Here is a 25,073-nt window from a genome sequence, read left to right as displayed (position 1 = left end):
AAAGTAATCAGTTGAATCACCTTTTTCACTGTTTCCTCTGTCAGTCAGTAAGGGTAAGGTCAAATCGTGGCAGTGATAGCTCGTAGAGGCACTTCAGGTGTCAACAGAAATTGCAACAGATATGCAAAAGCAGCTTCCTTTGGTGCCACACTGTTTAAAGGCCGCTGGCTTTGTTGTCACACTGTTTAAAGGCAATTGTCTTTGTTGCCACAATGTGGGCAATTGCACTGTCTGAGAGCATCTAAACATTATGACCATGCACACTCTCTATTTATATTTATGCTCTCTAGGCTGAATGTATGTATTTATTTGCTGTCTTGTGTTAGAATACAGCAAAAAAAGGCTCACCCAATTTTACTTTCCAATTGCATATAAACCATTTACAGTTTTATTTACTATCATAAGTTGACTTGACCTAAGCTCCACGGATAGTCGGTATGTAGTCAGGTCCACTAAGCTCTAGTAGTCAGGTCCACTGAATACACGTTAATAGAACACGCACACACACGCATACACACGCACACACACACACACACACACGCACACACACGCACGCACACACACACACACGGCTCCACGCCCTCTATATATTTTATTGTCCGGTGATAAAGCATCGGGGAATACCCGACGCACTCGTTTGGTCGATGTTAACGTCACTCACGAGTTCCCGGCCCGCGATTGGCTGAGCTCGTCAGGAGGAAGTCAAGTGTCACATCGTTTCGGGGGGATCAGCTCGGAGTTGACAAAAACGATCTGTCTCACTCGGAACATTTTGGGCACACTTTCCTGTTTTTTTTTTATAGATTTCCCATTTGTGTCCTGGACGGACCAAGCTGGCGAGTCTCCACGGCGTCTGGCTGACAGCCCTCCCTCGATTATCTGGTCTAGTCGTGGACTTGATCACCCACACGGCACAGAGGGGAAAGTGGGACTTTATTGTTCAAGGCTAGCTAGCTAGCTTTGCTAAGCGGCTTGTTTTTGTCTGCACAGCTTGGACAGCGGGCTATATGGCTGCGACGTACGAGCCAATATATGGACTTTCAGAAGACGAGGTAAGCTCCGTCGCTAACTGCAGCATCAACCGTGTGTGTGTTGCTGTCTCTCTCACAGCCGCAGGCAGCTAACGCCAGCTGTAGCCGAAGCTAACGAGCTCGTAACCAACAGTAACATTCCGTAGTAATGTCCGGGCTGCTGCCCACACCTCGCTCCTGACGCTTACTCGCATAGCTCCAGAAACGACTGACACACTTGGTCATTTAAGCTCGACAAGCCGTGCAACATGCGGTGTGTGAATTACAGTGGTGCTCGTCCAGTGGGTGCTAACTTGAAGCCCTGGAGAAATGGGTTATTTCCATGGGCTGGGAGCCTGGATGTCATCACAAGCTAACCACCCAGCCAAGCAATCACCGCCTCCTGTCAGTAATCAAACTTGCTCGATGGTGGGCTGACCGCTAACCGAGTTTCAAGACATGTACATCTTCCTCCTGTCATATGAGGTCGATGTCCGGGCTTGGTGTGTTGTGGTGGACTCTCTCTCGTTACCTGTAACATCCACTCTGGCATGCATTTTTGTGGTGTGAACTAATGTGATAGTGTAAATGTTGTTTTAAATGGCAGCACGACAGACACGAGTCACAAATGAGAGCATCACTGATGTGAACACAATCATGTTCCCACCGAGCAGCTGTCACACCTGCCCACCAGACACTCCTAATCTGGTCAGGAAGAGTAAGACTTCAGATTTTGTGGATGTAGGACAAAACAATTATTTCCACGAGTCCATTCTAGGAGGTAAATATGGACGTTCCCACGGTTGATGATCTTGTCTCAGCTTCCATCAGTTGCCTGATCAGGTTTACCCGTATGTAGGGAAGACTTGGAAGTTTCATGTGGACGTTATTTATGCCAGTCATTCAATGCAACACAAGAAAAGGCTTCTGTATTTTTTTTAAAAATCAGACCAAATAATCCTCACAAGTAAAGGTCAGTCAGCAAAACATGAAATACATCTTTTACAGTCACTATGATGTTATTACTCAGTAACATTACACTCTCTTTACAAGGCCTTGGGTAACAGCTGGGTTGGACTGGGCTTTGACCCCCCCCCCACTCCCTTCTTTGCTCCATCCTCTAGTGCTTGTCATCACTAAAATTATGACATAAGTTGTGGTCAGACTTGACAAATGTAAACAGACCACAGAGAAGCAGTGTGTCTGTTATCTTTACTTTAGGTCTCATGTCAGTGAGTCAGGGATGTTTTTTTTAATGCAGGTGATGCTGTCGCAAATGGTTAAAGATAAGATTAACCATGGATCCCATGACGGGGAAATTCACGTTCATGTTACAGCAGCAGATAGTTAGAGGTAGACGAAAGAGCCAGCGATAAGAAGGGAATAAATCTAAAACATACATATGTATACATAATACAGCTGCATACTTGCACATTTTAACTAACATACTGCCTTTAAAACACATGAATAGTCAAATTATTTCTGATGAGCATATGCAAAAAACAAAAGATATAGACATTGTGTTTAAAAATAACACGCTTTTTTAATTATGCAATGGTTTTGATTTTCAATCTTCAGGAGTGTTTTGTTAGAGATCAACGTTGAGGTTTTTTTTTCCATAGTTTTATTTTGTTGGCCTTTGTCTTTATTTTCAGAACTCGTTTAATTTCCAGGTCTGGCTTAAAGTTAGAGGTAATAAATAAAAGCGGATTAGTGCGGCCATATGGTTTGAGTGTGAGATTATGAGATTGTATTCCCATGAGTTTTTTGAAACGTTTGGATCAACTGTGCCTCTCTCTCTTTCTTTCTACAGAATGAAACCAGAGTGCTGCGGGTTAAGGTCATTGCAGGAATTGATCTGGCGAAGAAAGACATCATCGGAGCCAGGTGAGCGTCACAGGAAACTACATAAATGCTGCTTTCATCAGAGCTTACTTGTTACACAATTCCGCCCCTTTCATGTCATTATGAGAAACGTGTGGTATCCTGGTTACCCGCTGTGGGCACTGCTTGATGTCAGGTAGTCTCGCCCAACCAATGACCTTGCACATCTTGCAAAACTTGATATTTTACTCTAAAGATGACATTTTTTACAACAAAAATATTTCATCCAACAATAATAATTTGACGGGGACATTCCGTTCAGCATCCTGCTTTTATATTACGAGAAGCTCCTGTATTCTGTCCTTAGAGCGCACTCAATTAAATCCCCTTCACTAAATTCCTTCTACTTATGAAGACCTTGAACTCTAGTGTTAATCAATGATTACCTATCTGCTTCTCCTGCTCTACTCATGACTCACTTCTATTAAAGTTTTTCCAGATAAAATGTCTGACTAATAATTATACACACCTCATAATTTCTCACGTGTGGAGAAACAAACTCTATACTTGAAGGTTCAAGGATCTTTGAAGCATGACGTTCACCATGGGGCCTTTGTCTCGTGCTGTCTGTCCTCCTCTCGCCCTTTTTGACTCTTTGATGAAGTTTAACCAACTATTTCTGTAACTTTCATGTGACTTTGCATAATTAATCAAATCAGGAACTATAAATAAATAAAATATTATGTTTGTCCAAAGTTATTCTGTGTATTGATGCACTTTCTGCAGTTACACTGCCTTTTTCATTATTTGCGTTTTTACGTTCTTTGCAATATTTTTTTTAAAGGCTGAATGAAGAGGTGCACTTAATACCTGAACAGGTTTTCACCATAGAGGTTTTCACATTAAACTGTAATGCGAACAGTTATAGCTTTACTGCAGAAATTGCATGCCATATGCGTAGAACAGGCTGTGTGGATATCCGGCCTGGTTGTACATTAATCTTGTAATGATATTTGGGTTTGGTGCAATCAAGTTGTCTGGGCTAGCCTTCTTGACCTTTTTACACTGCAAATATCTGTAATCAGAGAAATCAAGTGCGTTAGAGAAAGGGTAACACAAACACAACATAACACACGCTGGCACAGGTATGGAAAGAAAAAACATGCCCCGAGCCGCACTTGAGACTCCAAGCGGTTGACTAGTTGTAGGTTAAAAGATAACTTATTGACGATGTTGATGGAGATTATGCTGCTGTGGATGAATATGGAGGCCAGTCTCGGGAGATGACAGGTGAGATGGTGAAGGCATTAACTGCTAAGCAGAGAGAAGGACAGTGAGGAAAATAAATAAGTGGAGGAACCAGAGTCAGGACGCAAAGGAGATAAGGATCAGGATACAGGCAACAGGTTTTGGGCCGTAAAATAACAGCAACTTGTATGAAACGAAGAGGCTCGGAGTGTAGATCTGCTGAAGCAGAGGTAAGATCTGATTGGGTGATAGCTTGGTATTTGTAGAGGGCTTGATTATGGTGATGATTCCAGCTCACCTGCTTCCACAAAGACAAACACAGACATTGGGAGAGACTTACAACTGAAATGACAACAGGTTAGACAGTCACAGGCTGTGGTTGAATTGGCAATACAATTATGCCCTATGTCCTTTCCTAACCACTTTTCTTTGAGCTTGATGGAAAACGTAATGAAGTCAAAGAAAGATGTTTATAGACAAGGTTTGTTAGTTGGCAGGATTACACAAAAACTATTGGATGGATTATCACAAAACGTAGTTAAAAGATGTGGTTTGGGTCAGGGAAGAAACCATTACATTTTGGTGCGGATCTGGATCAGCGGTAGATCCAGGAATGTTTTCTTACTTACTTAAACATTGTGAGATGGGACTTAAAAAAACAAACATTTATGATGATTTGTCAGAATATTATTCCTGGATTCTCATGTAAACAAATCTGGCAGGTTTAGGGAAATGACTTTGTGCAATTTGGTGCAGATCTAAATAAAAATCCGGATCTAGTGAATTTAAATGTGCTTTCATAAAGTGGCTGTCATGCCCTTATATGCACTCTAGGTACTGCATTGTGTGTGAGGCGTGAGAAAGCATTAGATTGTCAAAGAAGAACCCTGTGTAGTAGAGCTGCTCACAGCACAGCATCCCGATACCTCTCCAGCAGGACAGGCCGACTGGGTCAGGAGTAAAACTGAATGGTAATGAAGAAACACTGAATGATGTCTGGATGTGTGGGCACAGGAGACAGTGCTGACTTGGCAGTATGTCCCCTCAGAAGATGCTCAGACAGTGCCAGCCTGCTCTTTTCTTCTTTTCGCTTCCAAAGCCGTCCCTGTTGCTGCTGCGTTCTGTCCTGCAGCTGCTTTGTTCCATTGTATTCTGCTTTGCTGTTTAGGACTGAATGAAACACCCCAAGGTTTTGTTTTTGTTGTTTTTAGTGACGTGTAGATAGAAACTCAACGAACTGCCATGCAAACAACAAATGAGCCGAGCCACCATTTGAATCCAGCGTCCTGCCACGCTCGCTTTTCATCTCCCAGTGTTGACCTGAAGTGGCCTGTCTGTCTCGCTTAGTAGTTTTGTTTTTTGATAGAGGGAAGGAGACGTGAATAAAATCTCACTGAAGCACAGATACAGTAGGCCCTTTGTATTTTGTTTAGTCACAGCACATCACACAACCACACAAACACACAATTAGAGGCTGTGGGGATCCTTAAGACGTTAATTAGCAATAACGCTTATTTTTCCCGGGGGGATTCTTGCAGATAATTTTATAACCATTCCCAATTTATGTGCTGTTTTCCTCTGCTCCCTCTCAGCTGGCTCCTTTGTCTGATGGTACGCCCAGGCTCTAACTGGCAGGCGAAATCAAATTTTTACCGTATCCATACTGAAATTAGATTACTGGTTATATCAGGGCTGGATGGCAAAGAAAAATCCCATGGAAATTGATTATGGCAAATCAAATTTAAAACATTCATGGTCCTTAGTTTGAAATGTGATTCAAATAGAATTTTAAACTTTGAGTGTTGATCTAACCCCTGCAATCAAACTGTCATCTATGAGACGCATAACGCCAACGTTTCACAGAGAGAAGGGGAAAAAACTCACTAACCTGGTATAATCTGGGAAGACTGACATATGTGTTGGTGTTAAGAATTAGATGTTGTTTAATGTTTTACATCCACACCGGAGAAGCACGGTATTCTCTACATTATGTTATGTATTCATAAAGAACATTGATAGATGTTGTCTAAGGGTAGACAGAGAAGTGTAGTATTATGGGTAAACTGACATCACTGAAAAAGACAGATGATTATTCAGTCAAGTGATTGATTAATTCATTAATCAATTAAATCTAAATATTTTCCATCAAAATTTATATTTAAAGGGGTGCTATATGCAAGCTGCCTGCTTAGTGATTACAGCTGTATACTGGGAGCTCAACATCAAACTTAATTTTTTTACACACTAGGATTTGTCTTTAGAGGTGGAAAGCAAAACCAATGTCACCTCTTGTTATGATTCTATTTCTATTGCTTCCTTTCTTCAACTGGAGTAAGCATTCTAAACAGCTAGCCCTGGCCCAACCCATCAGTTTGCTGTAATAAGTCACTGTAGTGTCCAGTATGCCGTCAGCCTAACATGAGGATGAGGAACTAGCCCTTCCCAGAGGGCGTAGTCTAACCTGTTGTGTTGTAAACGTACAGCTCTCGCTAAGTAAACAGTTGTTAATGCAAATGTTGACTTGGGATAGCAAAAAACGACTTTATTGGGTTCTGGTCAGATGAGACTTTGACAGCAAAAAATGAATCCCAATAAATGATCCATATACCTACAAAATATTAGTCTGGTATTATATTACCCTGAGTCTGTATATATATAAATATGTCAATATTTTGATATGAAAATACACTACATTCACTGTGAAAAGTGTGATAAATATTGTGATAGATTGTGGTTGGATCAGACTTGCCATCTTGTGTTCTATCTCAGCAGGAGTCAGGCAGGTTGAGTTTGCGATCCACTTAACGCTTCTCAAGTACTTGAGCTCCAGCTGCTCTCAAAAGTCACCTCGCTTCATCCCCTCCATTATCCATTCACAGCCTGCACTTTAATAATGGTGATTGTTCTGCATGAAGGTTAATAAATACAAATATATCAAATAATCGTGTGTAAATTCAGCTGCTGTTTTTATTGTTGACAGTGCTTCTTCTCTATTTCTTCACATCACACCTGCTATATACATTCTACAAAAAATCTATACAAATTCTGTAACAAATCTCATTTTGTTATGAGTTTTGTTTTCCACAGTTTATTTAACTGTAAAATGCCTAATGTGGGCATGTGTTGAGCTACTCTGTCATCACAGGAGACAGACTTCTGCGGAGATTTTCTTCAAAGGGAGATTTTGGAAAGACCATAACTTGACACTGTACCTGGCGGGGCCTGTAGAGAATGAGATCACTCGAGTAAATGGTCAGCCAGTTGAACAGTGCAGCTCTGCCTCTCTATACCGAACCCGCAGGAGATTTCTGCCCTGTAAGCACCTGGGAATTTACCAATTGGCTATGATAAGATACCACAGTCACAAAACACAAAACACTGCTTACTATTTGCTCGGCTGACCTCAAAATGTTTTTCAATTTCTATTTTTAGCACTCTGCTTTGCCAGTAAGACATTATAGCCTTATCCCACAATACCCAAATGGAAGCTGTTTTTATCTGCTAGGCTCTTACTTTGTCAGATGCAGAAATCAGCTCTAGGAACATGCATCGTATTCGAATGTAACCAAGCATTAATTTGATAATTTGGAAAATGGGAATCCCCATAATTAATGCTCATTCAGTTTAAATATTTTGAGGGCGGATATTACCTGATAATTATATGTTTAGTCTCACCAATTGAAAAATGCAGTTTTGGTATTGATACTGGAATTTATGTATCCAATTAGCATCTACACCAGGGGAAATATAACCTGTATATGTCATAAGTGTAAGTGTTTTGGTTTTAGGTTAATATTCATGTGAAATTTGAATTTGTCACTGTCTTTTGTTTTAAATTCCTCTGTTTTGTTTCTACAGTGATCCATATGTCAAACTATCCCTCTATGTTGCGGATGAAAACAAGGAGCTTGGCTTAGTCCAAACTAAAACCATTAAAAAGGTGAGTACTATGTTACAAAACAAACTTTGAACTAAGCTGCGTATTTCTACTCCTACATGTGTCGTGCACAGACCTTTGGCTTGTGGTTTAAGACTAGAGGATCTCTAATGTGTTTTGCTTGCGCCATTATCAGATCGGCCACTCCAGCAACAGTAATCTCCTCCTAGGACCACACACTTACTGTACAGCCACTTAAATGTGACTTTGCTCACTCTCCCTTTTAAGACACAGGTTCGGGATAACCAGATGCTTCTAATACCTCCCCCCCACTGCCACCACCTTTCCTTACAGTACAATACAATACAATGCAACTTTATTAATCCCGAGGCAATTTGGTTAAGGGAAAAAAACCAGATACAGACGTGCACTAAAACAATAGAAAACAACAACTTTAAATCAAAGTCATAATATCATATTGAGACAGAGTGAAGCCACAGGATGACATTAGACAGCAGCACTTCCTTTTCCTGTGCAGGAGCGTCTACAGGGAGACATCAGGAAAGCTATTTTATCCCACTGGCCTACTTTAGGGTGGGAATCTGTTCACAGCAGGGGGAGCTATTACTTACTCTTAGTGTAAACTCCTTTCAGATTGTATCTTAATGTCAGCGGGAAGTGGTTTTGATCAAAATCTAGATTTTAGTCGCCAAAATGGTGGGAAAATTTGAGGATATATATTCAAAACTTAAGTCTAATGTGTTCTGCACTACATCTAATTCACTTTCCAAGATTGTGATTAAGACAAATGCATAAATTGTAGGGCTGAAACTTTGATGACACTGTTTCTGCTTCATGACTCTGCAATTAGCTCCTTATATTTTAGTAAAATCCTCCTCTCCTGGTAGTGACTGATAGCTACATGTAGCAGGCAGGCTAACCTCCTGCTGCAGTCAGGCGACTCAGGCCCCCACGCAGGCAGACATATGCTGCCAGTGGCCATGCTTGCCTTACAGGATATAAATAGCTGACAATGCACTGCTATGTGGAGCAGAAAAAGAAGCATCACTGCTTTGCCTCTTCCGTGGGCTCTGTGTGTGTCTTTAAGTGGGACACCTTTGATGGAATCTTTGTTGTTGAAGCTAAGAGTTTGACTTAAAAATAATAAAGAAGAAGAGGTGCTCTGAGGAGAGCATCAGTAACTAGACGTCACCCTTTGCATTTACCAAATGCTGATATTTAGCATACTTTTCTTCATGACGTCATAATTTCCTCAAGGAGAATCTGACATGTTCTAGTGTTGAATTGGCTTATTGTCAAGGGGCAGTGGGTTCAGTTGTAATTCTGATGTCTAAGCAGTTGTTTTAACAGAGACGTGATTTGTATCGCTGCCATAAAACGTTGCAATAAGTGTTTATTAATCAGAGTCACTTGTGAGAATTAAGGCTTCGTTGACATTCCAGTGTTTAAGTGGTCTCAATCACAGAAGGAATTTTAATGAGAAGTGTCAAAGAGCTCTCAGTTTAATAAAATACCAAATGTGTGAGGCACGAAGAAGCAAGTGTGCGCATCCGCGTACTGAGCCGATCCGTCCAGGAAGTGGGTGAAAATCCTCACGGCTGTTGGGCTGCTAATCTAGGGCCTAATGCCAATCACTGGGACATGTTCGCTCCAAACTTCCTCCAACAACATAAGAGGATCATTGACGCACACATCTGAGCCTTATTTCTCTACCCGGGCTCTCCACTTTCACTCTGAGTTGGATAAGTTTCATACATCTGTGCAAACCAATCATGATGTTCACTGTGCTTTAACACATACTTCATATTTGTGTCCTAACCAATATCTTTTTTTACCTTGTGTTTTTTAGACCCTCAATCCCAAATGGAACGAGGAGTTCTACTTCAGAGTGAGTTCATGTTTGAAAAAGTCTTTGGAAATGTCCCAGTCTTCCGAGTGTCCTTCACTGCAACAGTGTGTTATTTGCTTACCCTAGAGTGGTGGTGTTACAGTTGTTAATCTTTGGTTGTAGTTTAACTGAGTGCTGAGTCCCCCTCCTGTGCCAGGGTAATCAGACAGACCATATTAGACTGTACCAGCTCAGCCCCATGCACATGATTTCGCCTCACTTATTACATGTTAATAATTACAATTCAGCACTGTGTTAAAAAGTTGTATTCCACTAGGGCTGGCAGTTTTTCTAAAAAGTCTGTTGTGACTCCTCCTCTGCCTCACCTGGGTGGAAGGCCAAAGGAAATGTTGAATTTGTTGCAATTTAGACACGTGACATGTTTAATAAAAATAGTGATTAAACGGCCAACCGGCACTTTGGCAAATTATAACAAATTATGTGCACTGTATATATTAGGTATACAAATATATACTTAATATAGAGCAGGCAGCTACCTTCTTAAGTTGTTTGAAAGTACATCTGCATTGGTTTGGCCACATATCCACTGGATGACTGCTGTTCCTCATCTCCCCTGTTATTTTGTTACCAACACAGGTGTGTCCGCAGAATCACAGGCTGCTCTTTGAGGTGTTTGATGAAAACAGATTGGTAAGCCTTGCACTTCACAACCTCTTACCCTTCACTCCCTCCGATGCATATGTGGCACTGTATGTATTTATTTTCAGTCTGTTTTGACAGCTCTCACCCGAAGTTGATTTATTTAGTCACACCCACTGCACACCTAACGTCTGTTTTAATTTACTTCATGCAGTGTTTGTATTGGTGTTATGTATTTGTATTGCAAACAGTTTTTTTTATATCATCTCATCCCTTTTCATTTGGTGATAGTAGGATTTCTATTAGTACTTCATGGTTTTATTTCATTTTTCCCAGTGAAACATCTGGTATCACCAGATAAAATATGATAATTGTAATGCATTTCATTCTCAGTCCGACACATTGCCAGAGTCAATATCACATGACTTCCGATCTTGGCTCAGGCAACATAACAAGCAAGAGAACTAAACTGCTATGGACCGAGGCAGTGTACGACTTGTTGGTCTGCAAGTTTCATTCCTTTGCTTAAAGACAGTAGTCCACTACCAAATCGTACATACCTCTAATGTCTAGTTCCTCAGATTTCCCTCACGCAGAAGATAATCCCAGTTTTCTTGTAAAAAATTAAGCCTGTTGCATGCTCCCAGTTGCCATAACAACTACATTAAATGTCTGCACATTTGTTAAGAGTTAGAGTAATTAAAACACAGCACGAGGAGGTCCTGATAATCAATTCCCTTTCTGAAGACATGGGTGTAGTGGTTCACTGCTGCTTATTAAAAGCTTCTTTGTAACTCTTGGGATCTGGAGCTTGGTGTTCAATAAAAAAGCAAACAGTAAAACACGATGTAGCCCAAAGTAGAATCGGTCCTCTTGGCTGGATAAGGCACATTCTGTCTGTTCCTCACAGCTCAGTAGCTCCTGCTATCATACCCTCTGTCGGAGTTTGAAAGGTTTCAGCGTGGGGAGTGTCTTTTTGTAACATTACTTTCTGTACTTTTCCTGATCATTTAATCAGGAGAATTTTTTTTTTTAATAATTAATATATTTTATATAAATTTACATTTTATAACTTTTCTCAGTCAGGTCTTCTGTAAGATTCTAAAATCAGAAGACCTGACTGAACACGGATTATCATGCGTGTTCTGCATGCATGAATCACTAGATCTCAGCCTGTGAAGAAAAGGGCGGCTCTTATTTCCCTCTAAGTACAGTGGGAGCTCTTTGTGCAGTGTAGAAGAGGAGGACACAAGAAAGCACAGCAAAGGAAGCCTTAAGCTTGTTCTCTCCTTATATGTCTGAGGAGGTGCTATTCTGTGCATACCAACTCTAGGTGCATACCAAGGCAGCTCCTCCAACACTGGCCAGGATTTCTTTGAAGGGGTTGTTTGTTCTCCTGCATTCATTAATTTATGGTGTATTTGTCAGATGAGATGAATGATTGACTGAACTTGTGCTTCATGCAGCATGTATGATAGATTGTGGTTTACCAGTACTAGATGCTCTAATTTAATCTAATGTAAGTCTCTGAAAAATATCACACGGCCAAAAACGAGGCTGAAAGTTGTAAATATAAAGGTTGAATAAGTTTACAATACAGTGAAATGCTTTGTTTGTAGCAGGCATGTTATGTCATTTGGCAAACTAGGATGGCTGCCATTAGACCACACATTGGTATTTTGTTTCTTTTATACAGAACGTTCTCCGTAACATTTCATGCACCCTTTTATTGACTTGTGCCTAACACTGTAGGCAGTGTATCAACAGTTAGTGTAACTGGCTCCCGAGCCACGATTTCTTTCTGCACTTCTTTTTTTCCCTTTGGCTATTTCTCTGTCTCCAGTCGATATCATCAGTTTTTTCCTTTATCCCCATTGTGGTACACAGTCATTGGCTTGGCTGTCAGCTTGTTGCTTTCGAATAGGGTAAACCACAAGTCAAATCAGTCATAGAATTTGGAACGGACACTTTTTTCAAAGACATATCTCTGTAAGGCCAAATTATCATGAGGGCTTTGTTATTTCTATGCATGGGGGCCAACAACTCTGCCACTAACCTTTTCCTCAGGGCAAAGTCTCCTAAAGCCCCCATTTTCACATGACTTTACACTGGGGAATCACTAGGCTTGTCTCAGAGGATAAAGCGCTCTCATGAATGTACAGTTTACAATTGAAATGCCTCTCTCAGTTTCATCTCTGACTGAAGCCGAATAACATTACAAGTGCTTAAGAATAAGCTTTGCAGCATTGCAGACGAGGATGACAGCTGAGTTGTATCTTGGGTGGTTTCTTGGATGCAAGCAGAGTGACCTATAAATCCACCAGACAGTTAAGTTTTTGGCTGTGTATGGTAGACGGCGGATGTCTATTCTGTTTGAAGCAGACTTGGATATCATTCCTTAGGGAGGGCTGTGCTCTTTGCCTTATCAAAGCTGCAATCTGTCAGATATGCTCTCCCAACCCTTCCATTTATACTGGTCCATTTTTAGCAACACTTTCCTTATGCTTCTATTTTTTCTTGTTTCCTAGCTGCGAGAACTAAGACAATTATCTAAATAAGACACTACCATGAGTTTTCACAGCATTTTTCAAGATCGACGTATGGCAGTTCGGCGCCGGGATCAAGTGTTAACAAGTGGTAGGATGTAATCTTGTTGTGAATCATAATCCGACTATGCTCTGAAACATGTAGCCGGGATTATGAGTGGAATATTCTATTAGCAACTCATGTTAACATTATTATAGAAATTGTCTTATTCAAATTAAAGTTAATAGTTGGAATGTCCATGTCAAAGAAGTCATTGAATGTGTTTTGTTTGCAGCAGCATTTATGGAAATGTTCATTCTTTCCTTTCTACTTTTCCTTTTCTCCATGGGCCATGACAAGATGATTACTCAGATCAGTAACAGCAGGAAATGTAATGTTTTGCCCTTAAATATTTATATTGATTAAGAGAGGTTTGTTTGTGTACTGTAAGTCCTCGCTGTGAGTGTAGGAGGTAAAGATCATATTTACCTATTATGATTAAATATATAAAGTATTTTTCAGTAGTCTAAATGATTAAGACTTTTTCGAGAGCTTGAAAAACTGAGCTGCACTAACTTAGGCTGCATTTTTAGGCTGGAGAATTAAATGATAGGTAATGTTAATAGTAAACTATTGGGGTTGTAAATGAGTAGACTGTGTACAACTTGGAGTGAGGACATTGATGGGAGGGTTGGAAGTAGATAAGTGGGCAGGGGTTTTAAAGAGATCATGTGAACAGAGGAAGGGCTGGACAGGGGTAAGTAGGATGTGTTTGCGGGGCCAGTTGGCACTTGAGGGCAGCACGAGGTTGTAAGAGGAGGTTTAGGGGCCATTTGTAGTCACGTGGGTGACAGGCAACCCACTGTCACCTCGGAAACCAGGAGTGCCAGCCTCTCTTATCCAATCATGTCAGGAATGCTGGCCGTCACTCAGCTCAGGCTATTTCTGCTGTCTGTCGCTAGTGCTTGGTAGTGCTAAGAGTCTGGCATATAGGGATCCTTCTTTTTTTGTTTTTCCCCCTTACCCTTCCCCTCTTTAGCCTTCTCTCTGCCACTCCTTGTAGTGCGTAGCGTAGAGCCTTCAGCTATTTTACAGTGGGTCTTTGGTTTCTTGTGACTTCTTGCCTCCTCACAGTTTAGTGTAGGAAGGAAAGTTGCGGAAGAGGCTCGAACCGGGTGGGAGGGAGGGGGTGAGGGAGGGAGGGGGTAAGGGAGAGTGGAGGAAAAAAGGGGATCAGTCATCTAGCCAGCCAAAGGAGAGAAGTAGGCGACACTAAGAGACAGAGACGGGAGCCAGAGGAGAGAGGAGGAACCAAGGAGCCAGTCAGAGAGAAAGTGAGCGGGACCGGGAGCTGTGGGACATTAGGTGAAAATGGCACAACGTCTGCGTTTGTACTTTGGATCAGGCCGCAGTAACACAGCCCCGGAGATACTGGAAGGAGACTGTGAGGACCACGACAACGACGTGGTTACACCGCTCGGCATGCAGCCACCTCAAGAATCAAGGCATTCACAAGTGCAAACTGCACAGCGCGTCCCACCAAGGGCTTTTGGTTCGCTCTCTGAGCCTTTGCTTAAACGCAGCTCCTCCATGTTCATACCCCAGCTTGCTGCCTACACTGACCCACGGCCCACTAAGAGCTCCTCCATGCAAATCTCACTGCAGCGTTCCAATGGATCAAGTAATGGAGATTCCGTTGGCCCTGGGGACAATATCCCGCCACCTAGTTATACTCCTCCAGGACCTGCGCCTGCCTATACTGAACCACAGATTCAAACAGATGTTCCACTACAGCCGCCTCCTCCATACTGCAGCCCGACTTCTTTCAACTCGCAAACTTCCCTGACGGAGCCGAACTTGTCCAAACGCAGAGTCTTCAGTATTGGTTCAAATGAACATACTGTGTACAGCAAAGGACAACCCGGTATCAGTGTTGGTGGGATTTGCATCCAGAGGAACTCCCCTGATGGTTCTGATATCCAGCATTTCAGAATCCTTCCTTATGGTGGTACTGGCTGGTCTGTCCAGCAGCAGAGCTTAGACCATTGCTCTGATGTTAATGGTGGAACAAAAAGATTAGTGTTTCAGCTCCAGCAAAATCAGGACCAGGACCACAGCCAGGGCCGGCAACAGGCTGCTGCTGCATCACCGGAAGAATGCACAGATGATGGCCATGCCAGCATAAGAGCTAGCCGTGCAGTGCGTTACCCCAACATTCGACTCGAGCGAAGCTCCTCATATCAGAGGCTCCTGCTGGAGAATCAACATCAGAAAAGTGGCGCAGATAGCCAAGCTATAGAGGAGACCCAAACAGACATGGAGACACAGAGAATGGAAGCAAGAAACAGATCCAATGGTTGTACTTTCAAAATCAGTGGAGATACTCCTCGAAGGCAGCCTCATTTCAAGATATATTTTACCTCGGGTGGAGGGGGAGATCAGGATGTGAACCTTTGCAATGATTCCACGAGGAATAATCCGAAGGTAAAGATCTCTTAAAAGGTTCATTTGGACTGTTAGTCTGTGTCTAAAAATTTGGATGAGAAAGTTTTTAAAAGGAAAAAGATTAGATATTAGATTGTATTGTTTCTGGTTTAGGGTTAACCCTAAACCAACTGTGTTGGAATTATGAACACTGCACAGAATAGAATATTTTGTCTCTGTTATGGAAATACATTTTTCAAATGAATTGTAAATAAATCCAACTAACAGTGGAAAGATCTTCCCACTGATGACATTTAGACAAAAATTATGAAAGTTCATATATATTGTGGCCAAAGGGACAGAAGGTAGAAGGGCTGACGTTACAAATGAAACAGAAGCCGAATGAAATAAGTGCTCGGAGTTGCTTGAGTTTCGCTTATGTGAGTCACTGAATCCAGCCCAGATGATATGGTGGTGACACTCTGGGAAGTGAAAAGCATAGACAATGTGGTTTCTGAGATTAAGCACACACATACTGGCTTGCTTTCACTTGACAGCCACAGACATTTGGAGTCAGCCAGTTCAGTTGCGAAAAGAAAACGGGAACAGGCTTATGGGTGAATGGATAATTTCTCAAACCATGCACTTGTTGCTGTCTGCTTCACAGAAATGTGACATAAGTTTGGTGATACCCTTAACTGCGGCCAGTGGTCTTTGAGAGTCGGCTGTTTCTATCTTTAGTCTGTTTCGACTGTGGTTGTTGATTTTGAGAGTGGGCCGGCGGCACGTCGTCTTTGGCTCTAGGCTGGTATGGACCTGTGTCGTCCTCGCAGCTGCTCTGTGACTGATTAAGGACTAGGATGTCATTACAGCCCAAACTACAAGCACAAGCTGCTTCAATATTTCCTTGAAAGTATTTCTTCAAGGATTATTCTTCTTAAGAAATGGGAAACATGGGATTGAGAGGGAAAGGGTTTTGAGTAGCAACACAACCTCCGAAACTGAACCGTGGACGTTTCAGTTACACGTCATGCGCTGTAACCATTCGGCCAGCGGAGTGCTCCAGGCCTGATGTCTTTTTCTGATGCTCTCTGCTGTCCTTTCCTTAACCTTTGAAAGTTGAACCTTCATGATCACCATAATCACATAAATGCCTCATCAGGTTGCACACAATGCATTTTTATTAGATACGCTGACTATTAATCTAACTTGTGTTTCTTCACAAGAAATCTCCACTGGGCATCTTTACTACTGACCAAACGCTGTAATATAATGGTTTAATTATCTACAACAACAAAGTGATGAGTGTAGTTTTGTTGGAATATGTCCCAGAGTCCAAGGATTCATCTGACTAAGGTTTCTGTCATGAGGAAGGTGATGTGCTAGTTTTTGTCCTACGTATAACATTTCCAACGATCCAGTTGTTTTTCTAATCATTACTGTAAGTATTGACACATGGATATTCACACTATGCTAAGCATTGCTCATCTTGAGGCCAGATGTTGTTAATGTAAGATCTGGAAAAATACCTCTTTGTTTTTGTCAGGCACATGGTAGGGGACCTATGATGTCATTGATTTGCTAATATTGGCGGTTCTCCACTAATTCATCCACAATATTAATGGATTTTTAGTCAGAATCATGAAAGCACTTACTTGAATGTGTTTTACACACCTCATTCCCTCACTTTAAATCACGTGGTGTTGTGTTTTCCCAGGGCATTCGGTTTCCCATGCAACGAGGAAACCCTCATTTAGACCATAATAATAGGTCTTCCCCAACTGGTGGCCTTGAGTTGGACTGCCCCTTTTTAAAGCCCTGCATTGGATACTCTGTGTTTGTGTGTGTATGCCAGGGAGACTAGCTGCAGACAGCTATGCCACCGCACGGTGCCCTTGTTACAGCCCTGCTTTGACACCCTCAGTTGCCATTCAGAAAGAGCTCTCGAAAGGCCCCGGGGTGGCTATATTTACCTGAGATGGCATTGTGGATGGGGCTGCTCTCTCAGTAGCATTTGAGAGGGATACATATTGCTTTTGTTGTGAAGGGCTTTTCTCTGTCATCTCTGATCTCTGAGAGTTGCAAAGCGTATTAACTCAGTTGTGTCAACATGGAGAGTGTTGAGTAGGTGAGACAAGCTTTTCACACCTCATTGACTGACTGGACTTGTTCCAGGTTCCTCTATATCATAAACTAAGTCTGCTGCCATCACTTTGTGAAGCTTCACAGCAGCAGTTAGTATGGACGCTATATGTGTGGTTTATTTGTCCAACACAGACACAAGAAATGCGTTTGTGGTGGTTGCATGCAAAAAATATGAGCAACATCATCTCTTTTCATTACACTGTCCTTGAACAATTTTTCTAAATAATTCTAATTTTATTCAAAGATTTTATTTTCCTTTATTTAAAGAAACAAGAAAAACTTAAAGCTGTTTAGTGTCACATGGATTAAAACATTACTAATGTTATATGCGTATTATAAGTGAGGGACTACATTTTCTCAAAAGAAATTTTGCTCTTCATCTTTTAGTTTTCACATTTCATAGCTGTGAGCACTAAAAGATTATTTGTAGTGCAATAGGATTGCTGCAGAAATTTCACTGAAAGTCAATATATTGTTATCAATAAAACCAAATTGGTGTACAGCTACAAATATGTGTAAGTAAGTTTTATATGATTTGGCAAAAACCTAACCTTTTCGTGTTTTATTCTATAAATATATTACAAACTAGCTAGCTATATGCACTCCTTCATTTGCCTCTTTAACCATTCGTTCATCCCCCTTTTTTGTGGTTGTTGGTGGTGGTAATACGTAGAGTGTAACCTGGCCTTGGGAGGCAGCTGCAGGCTCAACTGTGACCCTCTGATGACTCTGCAATTATATCCCTCTGCATAAACATACTCAGCTTTAAATTCTTGTTATGGTTAAGAGCAGAAAACAACAGCCATGTGTCGTAGGATTACATGTGTCCCATAGCAAACTGCTAATACTACTGCCTATTTCAAATGTTGCATGCTGCAGGGTCTCTACTTTTATGTGGCCAAGATTAAATGCCAATAGTGACTGATCCGTGCAAAAAGCTGTTCAGAAATGTAATTATTGATGCACTTTTCACAGTGACGTTTTAGGTCTCAGATTAACACATTTGACATAAGAAATGTGTGAAAATATACTTTTATACACAAGCTTTGATCCAGGTTTCTTTTGTTGCTCTTTCCTAATCAACGTATGCTTCAACCTGCAGTGAATGTATTGCCTGATTGCTTTGGGGCATGAAATCAAACACTGTGGTAGTTTGCACAGTAGTAGCTTTGGGTTTTTCCGAGAAGGAATAGTTTAAACTTTGTGTGTGACTCTAGTTGATTGGATGTTTTAGTCAGTGGGAGCACCCGTGCATTTGAAAGTGTTTATTTACAGGCCTGTGCATTAATAACTCTGTTTTCAACATAAACCCTCAATATAAACTAAATCAGTCAAAGTGCATGAAGGACACTCTACTAGTAGTCTTATCTTAAATTTATTATAAATAAACGTGAAAAAGCTACTATTGCATCATTCGATTATCTTAAACTACTTATGAGGCAAATTCAAAGTTGTGAAATTGTCTTGTCTTGATGTTCAATTAAATATGCATTCTATATATTCAGAATGAATTTTTATAACTGCACTTTCATGACTGCAGTAAAGCATCTCTTACAGATTCCACAATATTGAACCTTTCTTCTGTTGCACACTAATGTCTGAAAATGTATGAACACTGTGTGCAGCATAACACACTGCAGGGTTGCTCTTTTATTATGAGAGAGAGTCTTCAATTGACACAGTAGGACGTGATATTGTTTTTATTGTTGACCCCTTGGCAACACAGCTCACAGTGAGAAACACTGGAGTAACCCTATCACCCGTTGTATGAACCAGCCTTTCCTGTCCAACCAGCGTCTACAAATGGACATTATTGTTACTAGTTAATGCCTGTTTTCTAAATAAGTTGTGTCCCACACACAGGCATCAACCAAGAATGGGCTTTTCCATCTGGTACAGGTAATCACTGCTTCTCCCGGGGGCTGCTTCTATGCAGCTCAGTCATCTGTCAATCTTCCCTTTTCCTCTCAGTTTGCGTTACTTATGGCAAAAAAGATGGACAAATCTACAGGTGTCTTAAAGTGAAACCTTCCCTGATTCTTCCCTGTTGTCACATTCACCCTTATCCCCCTCCCTGGCTGATTTGGCTTCTCTCTGGTGGCAGTGGATGTTATTTATTCCTTTATGGGTTCACGGGTTCTTCTCCTATGAATTGATTTTAAAAGCGTGTCCATAGAAAAAACCCTGGACTGAGCACTTATGAAAATCTGTAATCACTGGTGGGGAAGATAAAACTTTTTTCGGCTGATAAAATATAATGAACTAGTATATATTGTGTGATAATAACAGTAACACTTAGTTTAAATTAATGGAAATGGATGAAACATATTTCAAACATACTGTTTTGCAACCATCTGAGATTTTCCGAGTTCCATAAGTGTTCATTAACAAAACCGGAGGTTATTTCTGGGTGTGGATCTCTATTTGAAATGAAAACCTTTACCTCTTCACTGTTTGTTACATATAAACACAAAATGCTGCTCAATCCTCAGGTGCATAATAATTCAGCTCAACATTGTGTTTTTTCCCTCTTTTTCCCCTGCTGGAAATGTTGGTTTTTCCCAGACACACTTTAAAGGCTGTTCTTTTTTTTAAATTAAGCAGCTCAAGGTGACCCTCTTCTTTTCTCTCCTAGACCAGAGATGATTTCCTTGGTCAGGTTGATGTTCCACTCAGTCATCTGCCAGTAAGTTCATTTGCATCTGTAAGTGTGTGATGGTTATATCACTGTTTTGAATACTCAGCTGTTTCTTATCTTGATCGTTGCAGTGCCTGTTTAACCTCCGTGAAGGTCAGGCAAAGAGCATGTGTGTGCGTGCGCATACCTGTCGTAAGTGTGAGTGTGAGAAAGTGCTATAGCCACACAAGCAACGGTTTGTTGTGATCAAACAACAAGCTCCTCGTCAGAAACGGACCGGCAGGCTGTCTAGAATATAAACAGAGATGACTATCCTGTGGGGGGGCTGCCGTCACGACCAATGGAAAATGCAACTCTTGTCAAATTCAAGCGTTCACATTCGCTTGCTCAAAAAACTGAGGACTACTGGGACAATAGCTTTTAATAACAATCGCACGCAGAACCAGTGTGTGCTGCTAGGGGGGTTTTACAGTTTACATTTCATGTGCGTGGACAGGACCTGAAACTTAAACATACAGCTCATTCTGACTCTGCACATCAGAACAGTGCTGTCTTGTTGTGTCTCTCTGAATTTCTGTCCCAAGTATAAAACCTTTTTAAAAAGCATATTAGTAAAAGGTGTCAGGGTTAATTGTTAATGTCCTATTTGGCTCCCACAGGACTGGGGAATTAGTGGCAGATAAAAGCAACAGCTGAGTCATGTTGAAGTGAAGTTATTGGACAGGATGGAGACTGTTTGGTCCTGATGCAGCTAATGCTGCCTAATGGTGAAAATCTTATGTAAGCCATTAAACAAATTAGCTGAGCAGGGGTTAGTTACCCTTATGCTTGTGTAGATGCTGTGACGTGCATTTTAGTCGTATTTTGATTCATCAGTTTTTGCTATGACCTTGTGAGGCAGCCTGATTTCTAGCAAGTGAGATTCTGTGTAACAAACCATCTGGCGCATCAGGTTAGCATGACTTCATGTTCTAAGAATTGCAGTGTTATTCATAGTTACTGGAAACAACTTTAGTCATCACCTATTTTTCTTTACCAGCTTTTCCTAGATTCTCTTCTTTTACTTTTCATGAATCAGGTCGGCCCGTACTGACTCATCCAGAAGCAGTCTGGTAGCTGCATTTGGCTTTTGGAAGCTTGAGCTCCTTCCACAAATGTCATGCACCATACAACATGAAACCTTCCCAACTCACATTCTCACTCAACCCTGGTTTGCATTAGTACCACGTGAGATGGGGCACATGTTGTTTCAAACTTTCAAGAGCTGTGTATTCATTATTTGGATGCATTATGTGTAAAACTTTATATTAAATATGGAATATGAAATTCTTCATTAAAGCGTCTAAAAACAACTAGACCTTTTATATTGCATATTTTGCTGACTTGCGAACATTGTCTAAAATGTTTCCAACAATGTTCAATAATCCATAACTCCCAGGGGGGTAACAATGTATGAGTCTGATTTATTTACGTTACAGCACAGTACATGATGAGTAGCCATTGTGAACTGGTTTGGTTCAGTCAGACAGCACTGGGAGATTGCTGTGAATGGCAGAGGACCTTTCCGTTGTTCAATATGTAATAGGAGAAGCCCAGCATTGCATAATGACCATGCAATGGCTGTGCAGAGGGTTGCAGCTGTGCTCTAAACTCATGACACTGATAGTTTGATATGGCCTAACATGTGTATTTGCTTGTGTGTTCAATTGATTGCCGTCAACAAATGCTTGCTTTCTAAATTGCAGACAGAGGACCCGGCGATGGAGCGTCCTTACACGTTTAAAGACTTCCTCCTGCGGCCCAGAAGGTCAGGGTCTACCCGTTGTAACGTGATCAGGGAAAATAAATGTCTGTGTTAAAATGTCTTAGTATGAATCTTGTTTTTCATTGTGCCCATTATAAGCAAGTGGAGTAGACAGATTATTAATCTCACAGCGACATAAATCATAGTTTGCAACACTAAATAGACTGGTGTCATATTTCCAGGCAGTTCTGAGTTCATTGGGAGGTTAGCTGAACCCCAAAGGTGAAAAACCATCTGCTGCTAGTAGTTGGAAACTGTCCTATATATTTCTTAGCATTAGCCTACCAACAACAACAGTGGGCCACCTGGTTTTAATGTGCTGTTTTCAAGCTGGTTGATTCTTACTGGTGTTAATCTTCCAGTCACAAGTCCAGGGTGAAGGGTTACCTGCGTCTGAAGATGGCCTATCTGCCCAAACAAGGAGGACCCGAGGAGGAGGCTGGAGAAGTTAGGGAGGAGGCTGAGGTAAGAAGTTGGCCACGGTCTACCTGCTAACTCTACCTCAGAAGTCTTATTGACCATATTGTTCATTTTCTGAAACCAAAACAGACTCTAGTTCCATTGTTCCATTATTACATATATATATATATATATAACAAAGACAAACAGTTTAAAGAGCTTGAAGTTGAAAGTAAATGTCCTACTTTGATAGAAATATGTGAGAGTGCTTTTCGTCAAGAGTAAGAAGAGAAAGGACTATTCTTCTTTTTGTTCTTTTCTCTAAGAATCCTGGCAGCGTCTTTCTACCAGCATTCTGGTGAAAGTCTTTTCCAGATCAGGGTCTGGAAAAGTCATTTAGTATACGGCCTGTTATTTTGAGAAATAGGAGCTTCTCCTCTTTTCCTTTATGTGTGTGCGTTTATTTGCATGTGTATGTGGATTCAAGTGTGAATTTCAAAAGAGTTGTGGTAGAGAGGATGAAAGGTGTTAGAAGTTTTCAGATGGTGAAATGATTCAGTGAGAAGGTGACATTTAGCAAAGTATGAAACATTTAAATGCCACTCTGTCAGGCTGCCTTCGCTTAGTGTTCTCACAAGGAAGAATCTTCTTTTTAACTCTTTACAAGGACACGTATTACGCTAGCGTACAGTGCACTCTTCTCATGGTTACCTTCTCTGTCTGCCTGAGTTAACATGTCAACCCTGGTAGTTACAATGATGCACAAACACTAGCTAAGATCCTTAGTCCTAGATCCTCTAGTCAGAAGAGACAAAAAAATGTTCAAACGGAAACACAGCTTGCAGAACATTAACCAGCCACTTTAATGCATTTCCCTGCTTGAATCCCTTCTTAAACCAGACCAATTTACTGATGTGTGTGTGTGTGTGTTTCACATCAACTTGCTGGAATATTGATAAGAAAAATACAAACTCTCTCTCGCAGGGATGGGATGAGTCTGCAGACTCAGGTTCCCAGCGACCGCAACAGCTGCTGCCCCCAATGCCCCCAGGCTGGGAAGAGAAGGTGGACAACCTGGGACGCACCTACTATGTCAACCACAACAAACGCAGCACACAGTGGAAACGGCCTTCAAACATGTACGCCCCACATGTCTCTCCCTACGTTATTTGTTTTATATTCAGGAAAAAGAGGGCATCATCGATCTTGGCATTCAATATGCTTTAAGATATAATGCAGCAGATATTTCTTACTTACTGTTAACTTTATGATTTGAACAAATGGACTGTCTCATCTGTCAGAATGAGCTCATACAAACTAAGTACAGCGTGATGGGAGGTCTTAGTCTGACACTATTCACACAAATACATTCAATGCTGCCCATTCACTTTTATTGGGCTGATCTCATGTGATGCTGATATTTACATTTACATAGGCGTAATACTGATTTAATTGACTGTCTTTTGGCTCAATCATGTGTGGGAGTAGTAATTTTGTGACTATAACTTACATTGTTGTATGAAATCCTTTCTTCTCTCTCAGAGAGTTGATTTCAGAAACTGAGAGTGACAATCAACAGCGGCAGATCAATCAGGAAGCTCACCGTGTTTTCCGATCGAGACGCCACATTAGTGAAGACCTGGAGAATGAGCACCTGGAACCCAGGGACATGGACAATGTGAGAGAAAGGGATATGCACATACATATATAACATGCACACATACTAAGCCAGATCTGTCTTATGTGATGAGGTTACTAAAATGACAGCTTTGTGTCCTTGTTGCTCATGTAGTCCTGGGAGCTCATCACAGAAGAAGATCCCAGCGACAGCTCGCCCCCGTCTCTACCAGGCCCCTCCTCCATCTTGACACCGCAACCCCCGCCATCAGCCGCCTCACAGGAGTTTTCGGAAGATTTGAATCTGAGGCTGTCGCTCACTCCCGATACCAACGGGGAAGTACCAGGGCCGAGCTCTGCTCTGGTGAGACTTAAACACTGTCATCTTCAGTAGTCCAAACTCAAACCACTCCACATCAAAATGTCGTAATTTCTCAGTGATGTTGATCAACAATCATTTCTGGCATGTTTTTTTTGCATACTTTACTTTTATAGGGCCAGATGTCAAGCAGACTCCGCTCCTCTAGCATGACGGATGGCGTCAGTGACCAGGCCCAGGCTCCTCCTCTCATGGTACATAATTTGAAACGCCACACATCTCTCCGTCCTGTCTTTTCTCTTCTACTTCTTCCTCCCTTTCCATGTTACGCTTCTAGCGTGGTGAACATCCTTGTCTTTGTTCTCTGATTGCCTTAGCAGGTTTGTATTGGTGTGTCGTGTACCTCATCTCTGTTGGCATGTTTCAGTGCTGTTGATGCACTACACATTAATATCACCACCTCTGTTCCTCTTCCTAAAATTTCCACTTCCAATTTCCGTTTGAGGTAGGTGTTGCTATGTCCTCACCTTTCCTTCCTGAATCTTCGTCTCTTTCCTTTCTTCTCGCCTCTGTAGGAATACCTCGCCTTTTCCTCCCCCCTCTCTCCCACCACTGCTTTTCTTCTCTGTGATTCACTCGCTGCTATGTTTAATGTGTCGTCGAAACACTGGCTCTATAATGTGTGCTTGACCAAACCAGTGGCAGAGAAATAAGACTCCGAACAGTACCGCAT

General features: G+C 41.5%; 1 protein-coding gene across 4 annotated transcripts in view; it reads left to right on the top strand.

The window, feature by feature from the left end:
- The first annotated feature begins 729 nt into the window (after positions 1–729).
- Positions 730–25,073, top strand: part of nedd4l (NEDD4 like E3 ubiquitin protein ligase) — a 41,817-nt gene continuing 17,473 nt past the window's right edge. For 3 of the 4 annotated variants that reach the window (XM_061082611.1, XM_061082456.1, XM_061082380.1), the window contains exons 1-13: positions 730–1,052; positions 2,824–2,897; positions 7,941–8,022; positions 9,830–9,868; positions 10,466–10,519; positions 19,427–19,462; positions 20,199–20,249; positions 21,947–22,008; positions 22,368–22,470; positions 23,389–23,543; positions 23,947–24,082; positions 24,197–24,385; positions 24,517–24,594. In XM_061082611.1, the coding sequence (XP_060938594.1) occupies positions 1,008–1,052; positions 2,824–2,897; positions 7,941–8,022; positions 9,830–9,868; positions 10,466–10,519; positions 19,427–19,462; positions 20,199–20,249; positions 21,947–22,008; positions 22,368–22,470; positions 23,389–23,543; positions 23,947–24,082; positions 24,197–24,385; positions 24,517–24,594 (1,104 nt within the window). In that variant the 5' untranslated portion in view covers positions 730–1,007. The remainder of the gene's footprint in view (positions 1,053–2,823; positions 2,898–7,940; positions 8,023–9,829; positions 9,869–10,465; positions 10,520–19,426; positions 19,463–20,198; positions 20,250–21,946; positions 22,009–22,367; positions 22,471–23,388; positions 23,544–23,946; positions 24,083–24,196; positions 24,386–24,516; positions 24,595–25,073) is intronic. The other variant, XM_061082537.1, reaches the window with a different exon arrangement.

This window comes from Limanda limanda, chromosome 1, assembly GCF_963576545.1.
Source record: "Limanda limanda chromosome 1, fLimLim1.1, whole genome shotgun sequence".
Classification (NCBI taxonomy): domain Eukaryota; kingdom Metazoa; phylum Chordata; class Actinopteri; order Pleuronectiformes; family Pleuronectidae; genus Limanda; species Limanda limanda.
The sequence above is the reverse complement of the archived record's forward strand: the minus strand, read 5'-3'. Positions and strand labels throughout refer to the sequence as shown.